Source organism: Corvus hawaiiensis, chromosome 3 (assembly GCF_020740725.1).
Source record: "Corvus hawaiiensis isolate bCorHaw1 chromosome 3, bCorHaw1.pri.cur, whole genome shotgun sequence".
NCBI classification, from domain to species: domain Eukaryota; kingdom Metazoa; phylum Chordata; class Aves; order Passeriformes; family Corvidae; genus Corvus; species Corvus hawaiiensis.
In genome coordinates, this window is record NC_063215.1 from 63,218,274 (window position 1) to 63,236,997 (window position 18,724).

The following is an 18,724-nucleotide window of genomic DNA, read 5'->3' on the forward strand; positions in this document are numbered from 1 at the left end:
ACATCCTCCAGTCCACACCCCCTGCCAAAGGCAAGGTCACCTAGAGCAGGTGACACAGGAGCTCGTCAGGTGTATTTTGAACTTCTCCAGAGAGGGAGACCCCATGACCTCCCTGGGCAGCCTCTTCCAGTGTTCTGCCACCTTCAGTGTAAAGAAGTTCTTCCTCATGTTGAAGTGAAACTTCTTGTGTTTTAGTCTATGGCCATTGCTCCTCATCCTGCCACTGGCCATCACTGAGAAGACTCTGGCCCCATCCGTTCAGCACCTGCCTTTGAGATATTTATATGCATTAATGAGATGTACCGCCAAATATTGGTAAAACTGTATTTTCTGTATTGTTGGAACTTGTCAGATAGTCAGATATTGATATATATTTTCCCTGTTCATCACAGTCCTTTAGAGTTTCACAGAAATTTTTCCCTTTAACGCTCTTCATGCAACAAAGTAGCATGTAAGTTTTGTTCTCTGTGTAGCCACACTCTTTTTGATTCTGACTCCTGTGTCGTAGCACTCTGATTGCTCTAGGAGATGTTTCAGGTTTTGATGACAGTTATATGAGATTTTAATAAGATTTTGAGATTTATAAATGTTTCATTTTAATCATAAGATATGAACCTGCCTCAAGCAGTCTGGAGTAATGTCCTTTGTGCAACACCAAGGAGTGTAACAGGACAGGAGACTGAATTCCATCGGTATCTCTAACAAAGGGAATTTACACACACCACCCCCCAAATGTGGTCCATAGGCACTAAAACATTCTGGCCTCTTTGTTTACATGACCCACAGACATATCTGTGCCTGTTTGGCATTTTCCTTTCTTGCTCCTTCCTGCTCCTTCCTTCCAGGTGGCTCTGCTGGTGCTGCTGCCCCGACTGATGCTGCTGTGCAGGCATAGGTTCTGACAAGTGGCCTGCCCAGAACGGCGACATTTCTGTCCCAGTACTAGCAAAACACAGCTATTTGGCTGTGTGTTTGGAGAAGTCCTGTGCCAGGAGCTGACATGTGTGTGATGCCACTGGCTTGACCTGGGAAACCCCAGTGGGTTCCATACATGCCAGTGTCAGGTACTTCTTGCCAATAGTGGAATGAGCTGTGTGTTGCTTAATTCCACATTGAAATAAATTCCGTTCTTTTGGATTGTGCTCTTACCAGACACTTCTAACAGCCAGCTTTCCAACTTATAATTCTATTTTGAAGAGTATTGCCATGCTTTCGAAGTGACTTTTGAAATGCTTTCAGGTTGTGCCTGGCCTGCAACTTTATGAGCTCCCACATGAGTCTCAGATCTGAACCTCTCGGTGTTTCTCCCATTTTAGATTTCTTCCTAAGCTGGAATATTTGGAGTAAGAATTTTGGTTTTGGTTTTCTCTTTTTATTTTAAAGTAGCACAAGTATTTTAATGTAGACAGGCTCTTAAAGCAGGGAAGAGATTTAAGAAAAACCTGTCAGTATGTTGTTGCTGCTCTTTTCTACTTAGTAGAGATGTGTATCTGTGTCCTTGAACAACTGTTTTGAAAAGTTCACTCAGTTTTTTTTCCTCTCCCCCCTCTCAGGCTCAGTTTAAAGGCACAGAAAGGCACAAAATTAATTTATGGGCATAGAGCAGCAATAGGGGATACACATCATAAAGTCACACCGAGACACCATGGTAATGAAACATCACCTTTTTTAACCTGTTTTTTTAATACCTAAGAGAGTCTTGACAGGGAGGGTTTTTTTCAAAGACTGAAACATTGTTATAGTCTATCTAAACTGGTTCTGTGAAATTGTTTTTATAAGTGCCTGCGAACTGAGCTTGCAGAGTCTCAGCTCTTAAAATGTGCCATTACTGAGTATTTAAGTTATTGTGCAGAGATTTATGTTACCCAATAAAAATCACTTTATCCTCTATCTGCTGATTATGCTTTGCTTCACTGGTGTGTGTGGTATCAACATTCTGCTAGTTTCTCCTGATTTATTCGGTGTTCTAAGAAAGTAGAGTACGTAAGTTGTGAAAGTATGGTAGTAAAAACAAAATTAAAAAAAAATTAACAAGTCTTCTTTATTTGTCACAAGTGCAAAAATTGAGACAAACATGTTTTAATTGCTCTTGGGGGTTGTCTCTGTTAAGGAATTTTGCAAGAGGAATTGTCCTTCATTTCACTTCAAAGTGTCAGCAATATATGGGATATTTATTTGTTTTCTATGCTTCTCACTGAGCTCCTTGCCTCTTGAGATTTATAAAGAGAAGTCTCTTTCTTTTCTCTTCTATCATCCACTGCAAGCAGTTCAGTTTGTCCTTTTTAAGCCCAGAGGTTTCAGGGGTTTTTAAACTGCCGAAGTTAATTAGGAGCATAAGATTGCATATTATTAGCAAATCTCTGAAAGTACAATGTTGCTGTTTATCTGTAGTTCAAGAAGTAAAAGGACATTTGAAGGTTACAGTCTACTTTCCTCATTTGGGAGATTAACTTTACTCCTCATTGGGAAATATATACAAAATGCAGACTTAGTCATTCAGAAAGTATGCTGATTTTATGTTAAAGCATCCAGTGACAAGTTTGATCTGTGGTCTGGCTTAGTATCTAAATGTTCAGTATGTGCCTCTTGCAGTTACTTGTTGGAGAAATGCACAAATGTAACCACGAGCATCTGACCCTTTATTTAATTAACTAATTCTTACATCACTAAAATATGTTTAATTCCTCTTGAAATCAACATCTGGTCTTGTGTCTACATCAAATCATGCTATCCTGCATAAAAAAAACCCAATTCTGTCTGAAATTAGACTGAGAGTCTGGAAGTATAAACTCTCTTTGTACATCAAGAAAAAATATTGTATTTTAGCTTATGGCAAGACTGATTGTTATTTTTGTTCTTATTTTAGAACAGTGTAAATTTTACATGTGATTATATATTTCTTTATTTATTTTGGATCTGATGTGGCATCTGTACCATAGAATAAAATTGTAACTGACAATCATGTTGTTTGAAAATGTAGTGAGTGTTCTTCTTTCTTCTAGGGTGGTGTGTAGAGATGCTATGCATTTCTGTCCCATCATGTTTTAATCTCTGGTTTTACAGCATTTTAACCCTACTTTTGTACTGTAGTCTTGTTAACTGAGAAAAGTCAACTGTGGAAAGCATTGGTGTAGGCAATAGCAATCTGAAAATTTTATAAAGACTGGATAACTAAGTTTCCTGCCTTTCTCTTTGTTTCTTAGCTCCAGAAGAAAAGGATGCAATTAAAGAACAGTATGAAAAACTCATGGATGCTTATGGCTGCTTAGGAGAGCTTCAGCTTAAATGTGGTAAGTGACCATCCGTATGACTGAGATTATAAAATGCCTTGACAATGCTAAATGGTAGTAAGTGGCTAAAGTTGTCTAATTCCTTAAATTGTGAAAACTGGTTGCACCTTGTCATGGGCAGTCTGGAAAAGATCAGTTTCTTTTTCTATTTTGTGCCAAAAGCATATCACTGAATGATGGATGGATTTTTCTTCATTTGTTATGTCTAACATTCTTAACTGCCTGAAGATAATTGCCATTGTTCTTTCCCTACCTCATTTGTCCAAAGCAAGCTATGATTTCTTAATTCTTCTCTTCTTTAAGGATCATGTTTAGACACTATCATGGTCATCTGAGAGTACAGTACTACAGATTGCCAGTTCTTATTATAATGCCTAATTACCTTTAATCATTCATAGAGATAGGGATTTGCAGAAGAAAGCCTCTGGCTTCAATTAGTATAGTTAGGAATGTTTATTGTCATTGATGTAAATTTTTGGACAGTTTGGGAATCTTGATTTAGCAAAGGACTTGTTATTACACTGCCTGCAGGAATGTTAATGGAAAGAACATGTTTTAAGAAGAGAACTGCAGTGATTGATTTGCAGATTATAGGACCTTACACAATACTTAAAAATCACTGATGATTTAGATGCATAAATAAAAAAGCACTGTATGTATTGTTCCCAAGTTGTTACAGTGAGCCCTAATTTTCACTTGGAGAAATGATAAGACTTTTCCGTATTGCTTGGTGCTTGGTCAAGGAGTCTACCACAGGTAGTGGTGGTGTGAGCATTGGTGTATTTAGGCCAGTAGATATAATTGTGTCTTTTTATACCCCACTTACCATTTTGCAGCCTGAGAAATATGACTTGATATTGACCTGAAGAGGCAACTGCAATCTGGAGGATTTTTGTGTCATAATTTAAAACTGTAGACCGATCTAGTCTTTTAAAATGAATGTGGACTTTTTGTTTGTTTTGTTTCTTGTGGAGTTAATTAGACATTTCTCTGGAGATTTATATCAATTTGCTAATGTAATTTAAAACGGAGGACTCGTGATTAGTTTTTCTTGGCACTTGGATCTGTTTTTCTTCATAGAAGTTAATGAATCCTGTTGTAGTAATAAAGGAATGTAGCTACTGAGTTCAAGCTCTTCAAGCTACAGATAAGGGTAGTTTTTGTATGTGATGGGAACCAAATATATCCAATTTTTGTCTTTATATGAAAAGGTGAATGATTTCAAATGGGCTGTGAAATATTCTCAGTCTTACTTTTTCTCATGTCCTTATTTCTTCTTGAACAACATGTGCTTAACTTCAGTGCTCTGAAAGTGTGAGGTTTTTCCTTTCTGAGCTTTCTCACTGCACCTCTGCCTTGTTGTAGCATTAGATTACAAGTTCTGATACAGGACTTACTTTGGGAGGGATTGTTAAAATTCAGTGAAAAGTCAGAGGGTCATGCTATAATGGTAAGTGAAGGTAAGCAAACATTTTCTGCTTCTGAACATTTTTTAAAAAGCAAAGATGCATGTCTGCTATCTCACTATTCAAGAGGTAGCCCAGGTTTTTGTCACAGTCTGTTTTTGATCTTCCATCTTACATGTGAGTTCTATCCCTTTAGCTGTTGCCTAAATAAAAAATTAACACTACAAAGGAATTGTACTGGGTTTGTGTAGCAAGATTTTGGTAGCAGGAGGGTCTACAGGTGTGGCTTCTCTGAAAAGCTGCTGGAAGCTTTCCCTGTGTTCAGTGGAGCCAATGGCAGCTGGCTCCAAGATGGACATGCTGCTGGCCAAGGGTGGGCCCATCAGCAGTAGTGGTAGTGCCTCGAGGATAACAGATTTAAGAAGGGGGGAAAATACTGCCCAACTGAAGCTGGAGAAGAGCAGAGCTAAAATATGTGAGAGAAACAGCTCTGCAGACACCAAGGTCAGTGGAGAAGGAGGGGCAGGATGTGCTCCAGGTGCCTGAGCTGGGATTCATCTGCAGCCCGCGGTGCAGACCATGGTGAGGCAGCTGTGCTCTTGCAGCCCATGGAGGTCCAGGGTGGAGCAGAGATCCACCTGCAGCCTGTGGAGGACCCCACACTGGAGCAGATGGATGCCTGAAGGTGGCTGTGACCCTTTGGGGAAGCACACAGCGGACTAGACTCCTGGTGGGACCTGTGGACCCATGGAGAGAGGAGCCCACACTGGAGCAGGTTTGCTGGCCAGATTTGTGACCCTGCAGGGGACCCACCATGGAGCACTTTGTTCCAGAAGGCCTGCAGCCTGTGTGAAGGACCCACGCTGGAGCAGTTCATGAAGAACTGTGGCCCATGGGAAGGAGTCATGCTGGAAAAGTTTGTGGAGGACTGTCTCCCATGGGAGGGTCTCCATGCTGGAGCAGGGAAAGAGTGTGAGGAGTCCTCCCCATGAGGAGGAAGGAGCAGCGCAGACAGTGTGTGATGAACTGATCACAGCCCCCATTTCCCATCCCCCTGCACCACTGGGGGAGAGCAAATTGGGAATAAGGTTAAGCTTGGGAAAAAGTGAGGGGTGGAGGAAGGTGTTTTCAAGACTTGGTTTATTTCTCATTGTCCTTCTCTGTTTTGATTAGTAATAAATTAAACTAATTTCCACAAGTTGAGTCTGTTTTGCCCATAACTGCTAAGTGATCTCTCCTTGCTCTTATCTCAATCCACAAGCCTTTCATTATATGTTTTCTTCCCTGCTCAGCTGAGGAGGGGACTGACAGAGCAGCTTTGGTGGACACCTGGCATCCCACCAAGGAGAGTCAAACTACCACAGGAATGCAATGTAACTTTTTCCCTTTTTGTAGAATGTATTTTAGCAGCTGCAAACAAAGGCATAATTGGCCAGCTCTTCACGGAGGGTTGGTGATCACATAGACTTTATTCAGGAGTATCGGCGTTTTTTGTTACTACTGGAAACGTGCAGACCATAAGTATTAAATTAACTGAGAATATTTGTGAAAATACATTCCACTGGGATATTAAGAGTATATCTGTAGAGCAGAAGGGGAGACTTTTTGCCAAGACATGAAAGACGTCTTTGAACATTTTAATTAATCTGTAAATATCACTACTTAGAAATCCAAATAAATCACGTTGTATGCCTGCCAAAGTAGATCATGCTTTTCACAAGAAAGTAGATGAAATATGTGAAACTGACTCACAAAGTTAATGTTTCCCACCCGTAGTAACATTCACTTCTATGTACTTATGTCTGTTAACATGACTCACTAAATTCTTCTGCTTTCTTTTGTGAGATGGATGGCAGCAGAATGAATTGTACAGTGTCTCTGAGCTGTAACTCAGCCAAGATTTTGCTGCCAATGAAGATCTAGCAGTGACAAATACATCTTAAGCAAAGTGTTAAAAGAGCTGGCTTTACAGTGTTTTGTTCAGACACTGTGATGTCAGGAAGAGATGCATACATAGGGTGGTATTTTAACACCATCACCACATAGGTTGTTTGGGTTAATACAGCTGCTGTATTTGGGGAGGCATTCTGAATTCGTTTGATTGTGTATGTACTCTCACTCTTGTACACATACAATGCGTAGTTGAAAGGAAGAAATTTCAAATGCTAAAAAGACAACTAAGTACCTGTCTTCTATTATTTTTGCACTTTTCCTAAAAATGTGATTGTATTTAGAAGAAGGAGAAAGAGGAGTGTCTTTGAGACTAAAATGGTAGTTTGGAAAATCTTGGCTCTTTTCATAATTCTGCTGTAGATTTCCTCAGGAATTGTCAGCTAGGTGGTTAGAAGGTACTGCTCTGCTGTGTTCTGCTGCTATTTTTGAAGACAGACGAGAGGCAAAAAATTTTTTAGTGGACTATAAAATGGAGTAGAGTATATGTGGAGTGGAGATGGAAAAGGCTGAGGGAACATAAGGCAATGGCATGACTGTCACGGAATGGAGAAAGAGTAAAAATTGGAGAAAATCCATTTAAAAAAGAAAAGGCAGTCTTGAGTGAAATAGTTGCAGTTAAGAAGGACAAAATAAGAATTTAATATTGTCTCCTTTTCACTGTAGCTCAAAATAGGCAGCATTGAAATCATCCCCTGAGCTGCAGGGGAAGCAATTACCTTGAGTCATGTAGACAGGTTAAATACAGAAACTGCAGCTTATTATTGTACAGTGTGACGTACCAGAACTGCATTTCCTGTTCAACTTGGATAAAGGCAGTTGGTTTCACAAGAGCTTTTGAAAAAATGGATGGAAATTATTATTGTCTTGTTTCTGTGCTAAATATTCTTCATCCTCTGCCTCTCTTGTGCAACCTAATAAAAGGGCATTCAGCACATATCGCTGTGAGCAAAACATTTCTTACGTTTCTTCACAAGTGTTTTTTACAGATGGTTGTAGTGCTTGATAGCTGTAATGAAGCAAAATAATGATCTTGGTCACATTTGTACCTATTTATCTGAGATCAAAGTCTGGTCCATAAGCTTTGAAAGAATTTTTTTCTTTAGTACTGTATGTTGGTCTTGCTTTTTCATAGATGTGTTGCTGTAGAAAGCATGACCAGTAAGGAACACTTCATTTCTTGCTCTAAAATTATTTCAGAGATTTCTTTAAAACGTTCCAGATTGCATTCCAAGGACAGGAGGGACATTTCTATAGTTGTGACCTTCAAGTGCAGTTCTTACATTCCTAAATGACTTTCATCTATATGTACAGTTTACAAAGGCTAATATGAATCAGGATTGTACATTAAACTACTAGTTTAAGTTAAAGGAAAAAAAAAAATCTCCAAGGTGGGATATGATACATAGTCTACAGCTGATGTGCTTGGTGGTTGGTACAAAGTGAAATAAATATAAGAGCCAGATCTGGAACCTTGATCACTTCACAGGAAAAAAAATTCCATTTTTTTGATTGCTTTTTATTGGCCTTCATGCTGGTCCCATTCATCATGCATATTGCAGCTGTTGGGTGAACATAACATGTTCTCTGCTACTGTATTGAACATAAAATAGACAGGAAATTGCCGTTAATTTTCCACCCATTGTATTTCCATTAATTAATTTTTTTTAATAAGAACTCTTGGGCTTGTCTTTCCAGAAATGAGTTTGGCCTGTCCCGTACTCCAGATATGCAAGGAAGTCCTGAGAGCAGGGAGCCTCTGTAGACTGGCTGCAGTGGTAGTACTGGCAGGGCCACAGACTTTAGGGAATTGATTTAGTGTTAATTCTCCCTTTGATCTGGAGGATGCACTGCCAGCATTTTAAAACACAACTTTCTGTCTTATTTGAGCTTGCACTTAAGGGGTGACTGCTCATTTCATGACTTTTAATACTTTTCTTTCCATGTTGTTGTTGATGTTCTGAACAGAAGATTTGTAAATACCTTCAATACTGTTTAGCTCCTTTTAGAAGCTGTAACCCCATAATATGCTTCCTGGTGATACTGCCAGGTGGGTTTGACTGGACTAGCAGGTAATTTTTTCTTGTGTTTGGTGTTAGTCTGGTACTTCAAATGCTACTTCCATAAAACAGTTTTACTGGAAACTTAAAAGGAGCAGTATTTTTAATTTAATTATAGAATTGGTAATGGTAGTGAGCTGCAGTTTTGAAAAGTTACGTCTGTAGAGATTTGATTGAATAGTCTGCATTGTTTAAAGGGGAAATACCTTCTGGGTTTAAGGAATATCTGGATGTTTCAGTTTGATCTATTTAATTGAAGTTGTGACATTTTCACAGTTTGTTCACCAAAACCAATTTAAAAACTCTTTTCTTTCTTGTGTGATGGCCTCACAAATCCACTTACCAAAGGAAATCCCATGTTGTGTTCATAGCAAGATTGTTTGTTTGCTTTGGAGGTGGGTGGGTGTAGTAAACCAGGAGTGCCACTTCAGGCATTCTTTTATGTTTCTACCCTTAAATTTAAGTGCATTTAGGTTGTGGTTGATACAGCTGCTTTCATGTTGCATGTCTACTTTCAACAGGAAAGATTATGGGTTGTTGACATTTACATAATGGGAAAGAAACCATGTTCGCTTTTTAAAGTTTGAATTTAGAAGTAAATGGACTGATTTTTTTTTTTTTTTTCTTTAGTATAGTCATAATCAGCAGACTTTCAGGGACTGGAAAATAAGCAGGAATATTTTTCCTGTTTCTTCCATATTAGGTGCTACTTGGATACATAAAGCTTTTGTTTCATTCCTTGGAATAACATTTGCAATATGAGAAAATGCCAAGTGAAAGCATGAGTGGAAGCAGCACAGTTCTCATTTCACAGTTTCTCATTTCTCATGCCGAGTGAAAGCATGAGTGGAAGCAGCACAGTTCTCATGACCATCACAAACTGGTCAAATGTGTTTATCAATATATATACAAGCATTGACAGCCTGAGTTGAGGGGAAAGGTGGGAGAATTGTTTGAGATTAAATGAACAAATTCCTAGACATAAACTGCTGGTAAAGAAGGGAAGCTCTGTGTGTAGCTGTATAGTGTAGTGGTGAGTAATTTCTTACACCTTAATGGAGACATGGCTAAAAGATGAATAGTGGATTAGTGTTTTGGCAGCATTAATTCTGCTGTGTGAGATTCTAAAAGGGTGAAAGGCTGACAGGAGCATTACCTTTGTTCAGAACCCCATGGCTACATCTATGCTGTGAATAAAATTGGGCAGGACACAGGCCTTGAGCACTGTCAATAGGATATTGTGATTAGCTTGTTCCCTATGCCAAGAGGGCATGTGCATCAGGCAAGGATCTTCCTCCTGCAGTGATAGCCCAGAGCTGGTTCCCAGGAACACTGTCCAAATACCACCTGGAATGAAAGTGCCGTCAGAGGATGGGGCTTGGAACTTTTTTCCAAGGTACAGAGTCAGAGAGATTTGTGTTAAGATGGGGCTGTGGTGTTGTAGGGTTTCTGCATTCTGTCTGTTTTGTAGCATATCCTGAGTGATTTAAGCAAATAAGAGAGGTTAGAGCTGGTCTGAAGACCACCTCAGCTCACACAGCAGCCTGGGAAGACAAAGTGGCAAAGCAGGCTAGCTTTATCATACCTTAAATCTCTCTTTTCATCCTTTTTCTCCAGTTTTCTGGGCTGTAAGTGTGAGCTTCTTTGCCAGCCTGTCTCTGTTCAAAGGTATAATGCAAAGTGTATGATGGCTGCTTTGTAATTTGGAGTACTGTAGAGAGACTTATTCTGTGATATATAGAACTGTAGAATGACTTGAGTCAGAGGGGACCTCTCTAGACCATCTACTTCCATCGCCCCTGTCATGGGCAGGGACAGCTTCCTCTAGACCAGGTTGCTTGAAGCCCCTTCCAACCTGGCCTTGAACACTTCCAGAGGTGAGGCATCCACAACTTCTCTGGACAACCTATTTCTCTGTTTCACCACTCCCATTTTAAAATATGTCTTCCTTGTATGCAATCTAAACCTGCACTCTTTCAGTGTAAAGCTGTTGCCCCTTGTCCTATCATTACAAGCCCTTGTGAAAATTCTCTCTCCATCTTTCGTTATGGGCCCCCCTTTAAATATTGAAAGGTTGTAATAAGGTTTTCCCTGAAGCCTTCTTTTCTCCAGGCTGAACAGCCCTAACTTTTTCTTGTGGAATTACTGCCCAGTGGCAAAAAAGTATTAGAGTTTCAGAAAACCAATCTCCTTGTACTTCAGTGACAATACAATACCTTCCTAGGTGTGAATACTTTTTTTGAGCTTATTAGCTAGTGATATGGGGGAGTAGAGTTGCTGGACCTTTGAATGTGTAAATGAGTATCCCATTTGGGGGTGAGTGGTTGAGTGGAGGAGGTAGCAAAAAGAGTTTATAGTCTCTGGTGAGCAAGTTTCTAGGTAAGGCAAAACTATGGTTTTGGTTGGCTTTTCTGTCATGTTTTATTCCTACTCAACGCCTTCTTAAACTAGAGGATTACTCTATTTAGATCCAGTTATTTTCCACTGGTTACAAGCTCCTCGAAGGACAGAACCACAGGTAACAAGCCCTCTATTATTAAGTTTTTGTTCTCTTTGGCTATTTTAATGCTGACTTTCTCATTTGATCTCTTCTGAACCATTTAGAAAAGTTTAAGGTCACTGAAGGCAATGAAAGTACTTGTACTCTGTCTCAGCGTCGCACCCAGGCAGCTATCCAAGTCCTTCACTACTGGTTTTTGTGACTAACAAAGCTGACTGATATTAAGGCATATTAATAGTGTTTTTATATATTGCTTCCAAATTCTCATGAGTGAAGTTTACTTTGAGCTGATCAGTTTTGTGTGGTTTCAGCTAAGTCACAGAAGCTATTAGCTATCCTGAGAGACAGCTAACTCCTCCTAACCCTTTCTGGAGGCTGCAAGGCAGTATTTGGTCAGTTATGAACTCTTGTGGTGATAACTGATGTGTCTCCTACTCTTAATTCTTTATAATTATGCAAAGTCATGTGCAAAGGAGGAATAAACTATCAGTATTTCTGGCCCTCTGCTATGATGTCGCAAGCACAGAAGACACTTCTTGAAAGCACTCAAGAAGGAGAACACAGCACAGCCTTGTTACAGAAAGAAATGTGATGAACAGAGCTTTTTAGTAAATACCACCTACACTGGCCTTTATACAAAACTGGAGTCAGCAGACCAGAATGAATAAGATCTAATCTCCCACCTTGTCCTGCCATTCCAATCCCACATGCCTACGCAAATATTCTGGCCCTGCTGAAAACCACCCCTAACTCTAGTTTCTATACCCAGCCTGTTATCTGAAAGCAAGGACTCCCCTTCTGGTGTTTCAGAAAAAGAAGAGTTGTTGTGTGAGAGCTGGTGTGCGTTTTCAGGCAGTGGGTCACCCTGGAGGGTTGAAAAGCGATCCTACGAAGTGTTCCCTTTAGCTGTCTGAAGCCATACTGTCCCAGATTGTCACCGTGCCCTTAGCTAATTAACTTGCTCTTGGCAGGTCAGTTGTTGGTTCTGCTGTGCTAAATTAATAAATCTTGGCTCATTTCCACCTTTTCTTACTAACTGGAGTGACTAGCATGACACTGTCTCCATTACAGGCCAATTTAAGTGAATCAGTTTCTTCATAGCAAAACTGGCGTTTCCAGAGAAATTGTTCTACTGTTTCTTAATTGTCATTTCAGAGAGAATGAGCAGAGGTTGAAATGGTTCTGTGTATGACAGATCTGATTACAGTGGTGTTCTCAAGCTCCAAATTTATCTTTTACTTTTGGGGCCCTGAAGTTCAGCTGGTTCATGATTTCACAGTTATGGCAGCTGTAATTGTTTTAGTGATAGCTGAGGTTGTCATCAAATCATGTACACGCTTTTGTGAGAGAAAAAGCAAAATCTCAAGAATTCGTAATACTGAAATTTTATGAATGTCTGAACACACCCAACTTCAGCTGAAGCCAGTAAAGAATCTGAATACTCTATGTTCTTTGGTGATGAAATTGATTTTTTGAGTATGTCCCAACAGTAAGCACATTGCTCTTCATAAAGTCAGTGGGGAAAACACACTCTGGTGCAGCAAAGCATGTCGATGGATAAGTATTGTGGAATATTGTGCAATTGCAGCCACTTAACTGCAGTTAAGTGGAATTCAGAAATGTAAAGAACGTGGCCTGCGTGCCTGTTGTTCCTGTTTGTTCTCCTCTGAAGCAAAGATGCTGGCCTCTGCTGGAGCCCTGTCGGCATTGCATGTGACAGGACTGGTGAGCAGCTGTGTCCGCCTGGAAATAACCCTTCTGTAACTGTCTGTTGCTTTCTAGGTAACACTCGGCTGCACTTTTTGGTCCTGGTGACAGGCTGTACATCGGTGGGAAAAATCCTGGACGCTGAAGTTTACAAAATTACTGCAACAGATTTCTGTCCTCTCCAGGAGGAAACCAAGGAAGATGAGCGCATTACTGCCTTGAAGAAAATACTGAACTCTGGGATGTTCTATTTCTCCTGGCCTAATGCAGGCTCAAACTTTGACCTCACTGTGCGGGCTCAGAAGCAGGGTGATAACAACTATGAATCTGGTAACTCGTTCTTCTGGTTAGTACTGCATGTTATACCCAAGTCTTCTGTTGTCCCCACCTGTATCTCATTGATCAGACATTCTCAGAGGGAAGTGAATGTGTGTATTTCAAGTGCATCTCCTTTCATTTCACTCCTTTTACAGGGCAGGTGGCCTTAATGAGTTCATGGTAACTTGTGTTTAATTAAAATTAATCTGGTAGTGAAATGCAATTATAAAATGACATTTTATGCTTCAAAGAGGGAAAGACAGGATGTATTTTGCTCATACTACAGAAACATGTCTCTAGATGCCATGAATAGTTTCCCTTGCAGTCCTTTTTAATAACTTTCTTTAAAGTTATCTAATAGAAGCCTGCACTTGAACTATTCATAAATCCCATCATTTGCACTGAAGTATCTGTTATTTTTAAAAAGTGTGTGTGTTGAAAGTCTGTAGTTTATTGTTTTGGCAAAATGCCCTAGTTTTTATGTTGAAAACATCAATATTAATATGTTTACAGCTCAGTGCAAATGTAAGTTGCACAAAAGAAAACTCCCAGGATACACTGTTCTGTGCTCTTTACTTTCTTGTGCTTATAAAGAAAAGAAAAATTATCTTGTATTGTGGTAAGTATTGGTTGAGGGGAAAGAAGAAAACACAATGCTAGGTTTTGTCTTTTCTGGGTGGGGTCATGGTCAATGTAATTTCAGTTTGTTTGCTTTGCAAGTTTTGGCATAATGCTTGAATTTCTATACCCTTTCCCCCCCGCCCCCCTTCTTTTTAAACAGAAAGATAGTCACACAGCAGGCATAGCTGTTCTGGAAATAAATGAGGGTTTGATGTTGGTGGAAAATAACTGGCAGGGTTAATTGTGGATGTGCTGCTAGAATGTGCAGTGAGGCTTGTGGCCCAATGTAGGTGAATATTAAATAAGTAAAAAAGTTCATAATAGGTGATGAATTAACATGAGAGAGCAGTTCAGTTAGGCTAAATAATCTTTCTAGCTAGGATGTGATTTTGACTGGTAAGATGTAGTGGTTTAACTCTGAAGAGAGATACATAATAAATACTTGCTTTCAGCTGTGCTAATGATGCATTCCTCTCCAAAAGGTCACCAAGCATTGTCAAGTTAAGACACATGGCAGAAATGAGTTGTACTCCAATGATGAGACTGCCAAGATGGCAATATCCCTTAATAAAGAAACAACACTTAAAGCAACTCTTTTTCCATGTACTATCTTTTGAAACTTTTCCTCTCGGAAGATAAGTATATTTGAACTTTCCTTCTTTGCTACTTCTGGCTAATCTAGAAGTAAATTTTGAAGAGTTGCCATTCTCCAATATGTTGTAGAACAGGGATAAATGGTGACAACATCACATTTAGGGCAAAAAGAAAGATCTGGAAAGATTTTCCAAAGAAAATTTGTCTTAAGGTAATTAGTTGATATGGGGAATTTCAGACCAAACAATAGATGCTTGAGGAAAGTAAACAATGAGATAAAGTGTTACACAATGAAAAGTGTAAGATGACCTTAGTTATAGGCAACACAAACTGCCTGTTTAATGAACTGCAGCAACAAAAAAAATTCTACTGGAATTTGCCTGAGTGAGGACTTCCTCTGTGAGTAGAACTAGGAGAAAGAGGTGGAAGAGATAGCAAAACTTCTTTTAGAGCTGCCTTTTCTGTTACATATTTAGATTAAAAATGTAATAATACCTTGCACCTTTTTCAGGTAAATGCTGTACTCTAGAAGAACAATTCTTCAGGGGTTTCACTCTCTTTTACAGATCTACTGTTGAGCAATTCGTGGTCATAAAAGATATTTTCCTGGCCCTCCTTTTTAACTAAAGGCACATTTTGAAACATGAAATAAAGAAAAACATCATAATAGAAGAGACTAGCATCACTGTTAACAGACATGACAGGTTTCTTGAGTTGTTGATCTTGAAGGTTAGAACAGATGTTCCTCTTCATTTTAGTAGTACTTTTTGCAATATCTCCAGTGACTTACAGGTCCAGTTTCTGCTTGGAATTATTTTTTCTGAAAATCCTGGTGGATTTTGAACCAGTTCTTCATCCTGTAGTGAATGCTAAGGTCCAGATAGTACTGTTCCAAAAAAAGTAATTAGCTTGACAGCACTGTAATTTATGAAAAGAGATTACTAAATATAAATTTCTGGAGCTGAAAGAGGTGACATTTGCATCCAAATTTGTAAGACAAGTACAAGATATAAAGACAGCACCTTGGTGGTAGCTGTGCAGTTAAAGTTTCCTATGTTCGGTTTACTGTAATAGTTCACAAGGGTTTCTCCCTGATATTTCCAGGGTTTGGATAGAGATAAAGTACAGGAGAAAAGGGGTCATAAAACATTAATTGATTAAATTAGTGATTGTTGTCAGGTGGCAACCATGCCTGTCTGTTTGTTTTATTCAGTAATGTGTATGTTGTTGAACCTTTCAGGAACCAGCTGTTGCACGTGCCCTTCAAACACTATCAGGTGAACTGCTCTGACTGGCTGCTGAAAGTGGTGTGTGGTGTTGTGGACATTCGCACCGTGTATGCTTCCCACAAGAAGGCAAAAGCCTGCCTCATCTCTCGCATCAGCTGCGACCGAGCTGGTGTCCGCTTCCATGTCCGAGGGGTCAATGATGACGGACACGTCTCTAACTTCGTTGAGACAGAGCAGGTGAGTGGATATATCCAATGGCTTTGCGTAATTTAGTCCACTCGTGTTTAATTGGGGCAGAATTTTCAACGAGAATTAAAGGAGCTCAGGAAGTGGTTTTTTTCAAGAATATTTAGAATATTATTGCCTTGCAGATCTATTCGTTCTTGCCTATTAAGCATTTCTTTGCAATCTGCTCTTTTTCTTTGTTTCTGACTTTTTCAGTCACATGGTTTTCACTAACGCTTTTGATTTTTTCCTTGAGTGTGAAAGTCTGGCTGTTTGATACTGTAGTGAAATGCAGACATGGGTTTTTAAACCATTCAGGAAGCTGTCTAGAAAAGGTGCTGGGATGTCATCTTTGACTAGTAAAGTTCACTGTCAAATCATCTTTCACTAGTAAAGAAAATGCTGAAAAAATGACATCTTCTTAGAGACAGGAAAATTCCAGTTCAACTAATTTTGGAAGAGACTGCTTTTATATTCCCCTTTAGTTTGTGGGGGATTCTCTCCAATGAGAGGTGGTATGACAGTTTTTATACATACATGGTAAAAATCTCATTTCCAGCTGATGCTGAGACAAATTGTGTGAAATGCATTTAGCAGGCTCCCTTGATTGGCACAGCCAAACAAAACAACAGAGTCACTTGGTTTTATTGCACATGGTTTAGCTTGTGGCCTTGAAAGTCAGTAAAAAGCACTGGACCACAAAGAATCTGAAGTCTTCTGTGCCAGCTGAAGTGAGTGCTTTCTTACTCAAATACAATCCCCTTTTCCCTTTTGAACCGAAGTAGTAATTATTAGCAGTCAGAACCATCATACAGAAATGGATCACTCTAGAAGCAGAATAGATAAACGGCTGGTTGTTTTCAACAAAGAACAGGGATTTGCTCCTAAAATTTGGTAGTTTTCAGCATCTTCTGGGCGTATCTACAGAGCTGCATATGTGTCACAGATGGTGTGTGTATGTGTCTGTGTATATAGGTCCATGTACAATGGAAGTAGGTTGCTTGTGTGGTGTTCATAAAGGGAGCATGAAACAGTGAGTGCAGCAGAGACTCTTCAGCTGTGTCTTTGAAAGCCTGTTCCTGATGGCTGAGGATGGCACCACCTCTCAAAGGTGCCCACAGATCAGCACTAGTATTTCCTTACAGCAATATGTGAATGTAGCAGCTCACACCCAGTTAGCTCCTTCCCATTATCCCACTGCATGAGCCAGGGATGCCTTCAGGCACCTGTTTGTCCAAAATCCAGACATGTTTGGGTACTTTCTAAATTTCCTCTAAGATGTTGTCTTCATAATACAACTTTAACCTTTTCACCTGGTTCTGCCTAAAGACACATATCAAGCTACCTTAGATTTGGCAGTGCTTTGATCCTCAGGAGGATGCCTGAAGGAGTTGCAGACTGGTATTCTGCAGCCTGCTGGTGAGGTTTGATTCCCGAGAGGTGCTCAAAGCATGCACAATGTTACACGTGTGACTTTCTGCCCAGTGGTCAGAGTTCTCACTGGGGATGTGGGTGACTTTTTGCTCATGTCCTTCCTTTTCCTGGTTTGCCTGCATTTTCAGTTAGGCTGACAGCTTTCCGCTTAGTGTTCAGGCTCCCACAAATTTTGCTTGTTGAATGTGAAACTGTTCCCCTGCAGTGCTTGGGTCTCTAATGTCAGCCTCTGAATTCTCTGCCAAAAATCCTCTTGTGTGCTGCTGCTCCAAAGCAAATGCAAGTCAAGTCTTGCAACATCTACACCTTTCTAGAAAGTCTGTCAGTGCATTGGGAGATACAGCTATGTCAGCTTACTGAAAAGTGGAATTTTCCCCAGGAACCTGATAACACAAAAAGGGAGATCTGCCGTTTTGAGTGATAAACTTGGTACATTCTCCTGTTTTAGTTGAGTGTCTTCTTATGAATATTAGTGCAAAGCACTAATCCTGTTACTCAGGATTTGAAGAATGTTATCTTGCTGAAATGCTGGGGAAAGAAAATGTTAGAAGGGATTGTCAGGTTTTTTTCAGCGAGTCTCGCATTTGTGGTACTGCACTTATCAGTTGACTTATTATGGGAAATACTTCTGCTGTCCTGCTCACTAATTGGGTCAGAAGTAACTAATTCTATTTAGTTATGTTCCTGAAGTACATCATGATGCAAATGATTAGCATGAAAAATGAGATGGCCTTTGCATTCCAGCAGAAAACCTGAGGATTGGCTCCTGGTGAGTAGCAAAACAGTACTTGATTGCTGATGCTTCTCTTGGCTGAGTCTGGGTCAGGCTCTTCATGGGAACTGCTGTGCTTTGTTCCCATTCAGCCAGATCCTGAAGTGGGAGAACTGAGGGCTTTTGAGTGTTTTTTTCAACTGGGTAAGCAAAAGCACAAGAGTGAAATGGATTTAGGGTGAAAGGCTTGAGTGGGTTTAAAATTATAGCAAGAGTTTGCAGTTTTAAAGGGTTGTGTGTTTTTGTTTGGTTTCTAAAACCAAAGAAAAGAAAAAGGAAAAGAAGGTTGCTGTTACTGATGGTGCTAACCACTAGTTTTGCCAAGCTGCATGTCCTAAGAAGGCAAAGTTGGGCTAACCACTGGGATGCCTGAGATCCAGTTCAAGCTGGCATTCCCCTTGCCATTAGGAAGGAAGAGTCCAAGAATAAACTCTCTCCTGCTTTCATAGTAAACGACTGACTAATCTCCTATGAAGTAATACCTTGGCTGAATAACATTTTGTTTCCATTTGCTTCAGCCTGTACAGTATAATGGCATATTGGCTATTTGCTTTCATGGATAAATAGCACCCTAGGATTCTGAAAACCCAGGACTTTCCCCCTCTTTGTAGCAATTGC

General features: G+C 39.8%; 1 protein-coding gene across 3 annotated transcripts in view; it reads left to right on the forward strand.

The window, feature by feature from the left end:
- Positions 1-18,724, forward strand: part of SYNJ2 (synaptojanin 2) — a 68,566-nt gene that overhangs the window by 7,845 nt on the left and 41,997 nt on the right. For 2 of the 3 annotated variants that reach the window (XM_048299848.1, XM_048299847.1), the window contains exons 2-4: positions 3,204-3,290; positions 12,989-13,259; positions 15,687-15,912. In XM_048299848.1, the coding sequence (XP_048155805.1) occupies positions 3,204-3,290; positions 12,989-13,259; positions 15,687-15,912 (584 nt within the window). Of the gene's footprint in view, positions 1-3,203; positions 3,291-12,988; positions 13,260-15,686; positions 15,913-18,724 lie in introns of those variants that run through there. The other variant, XM_048299849.1, reaches the window with a different exon arrangement.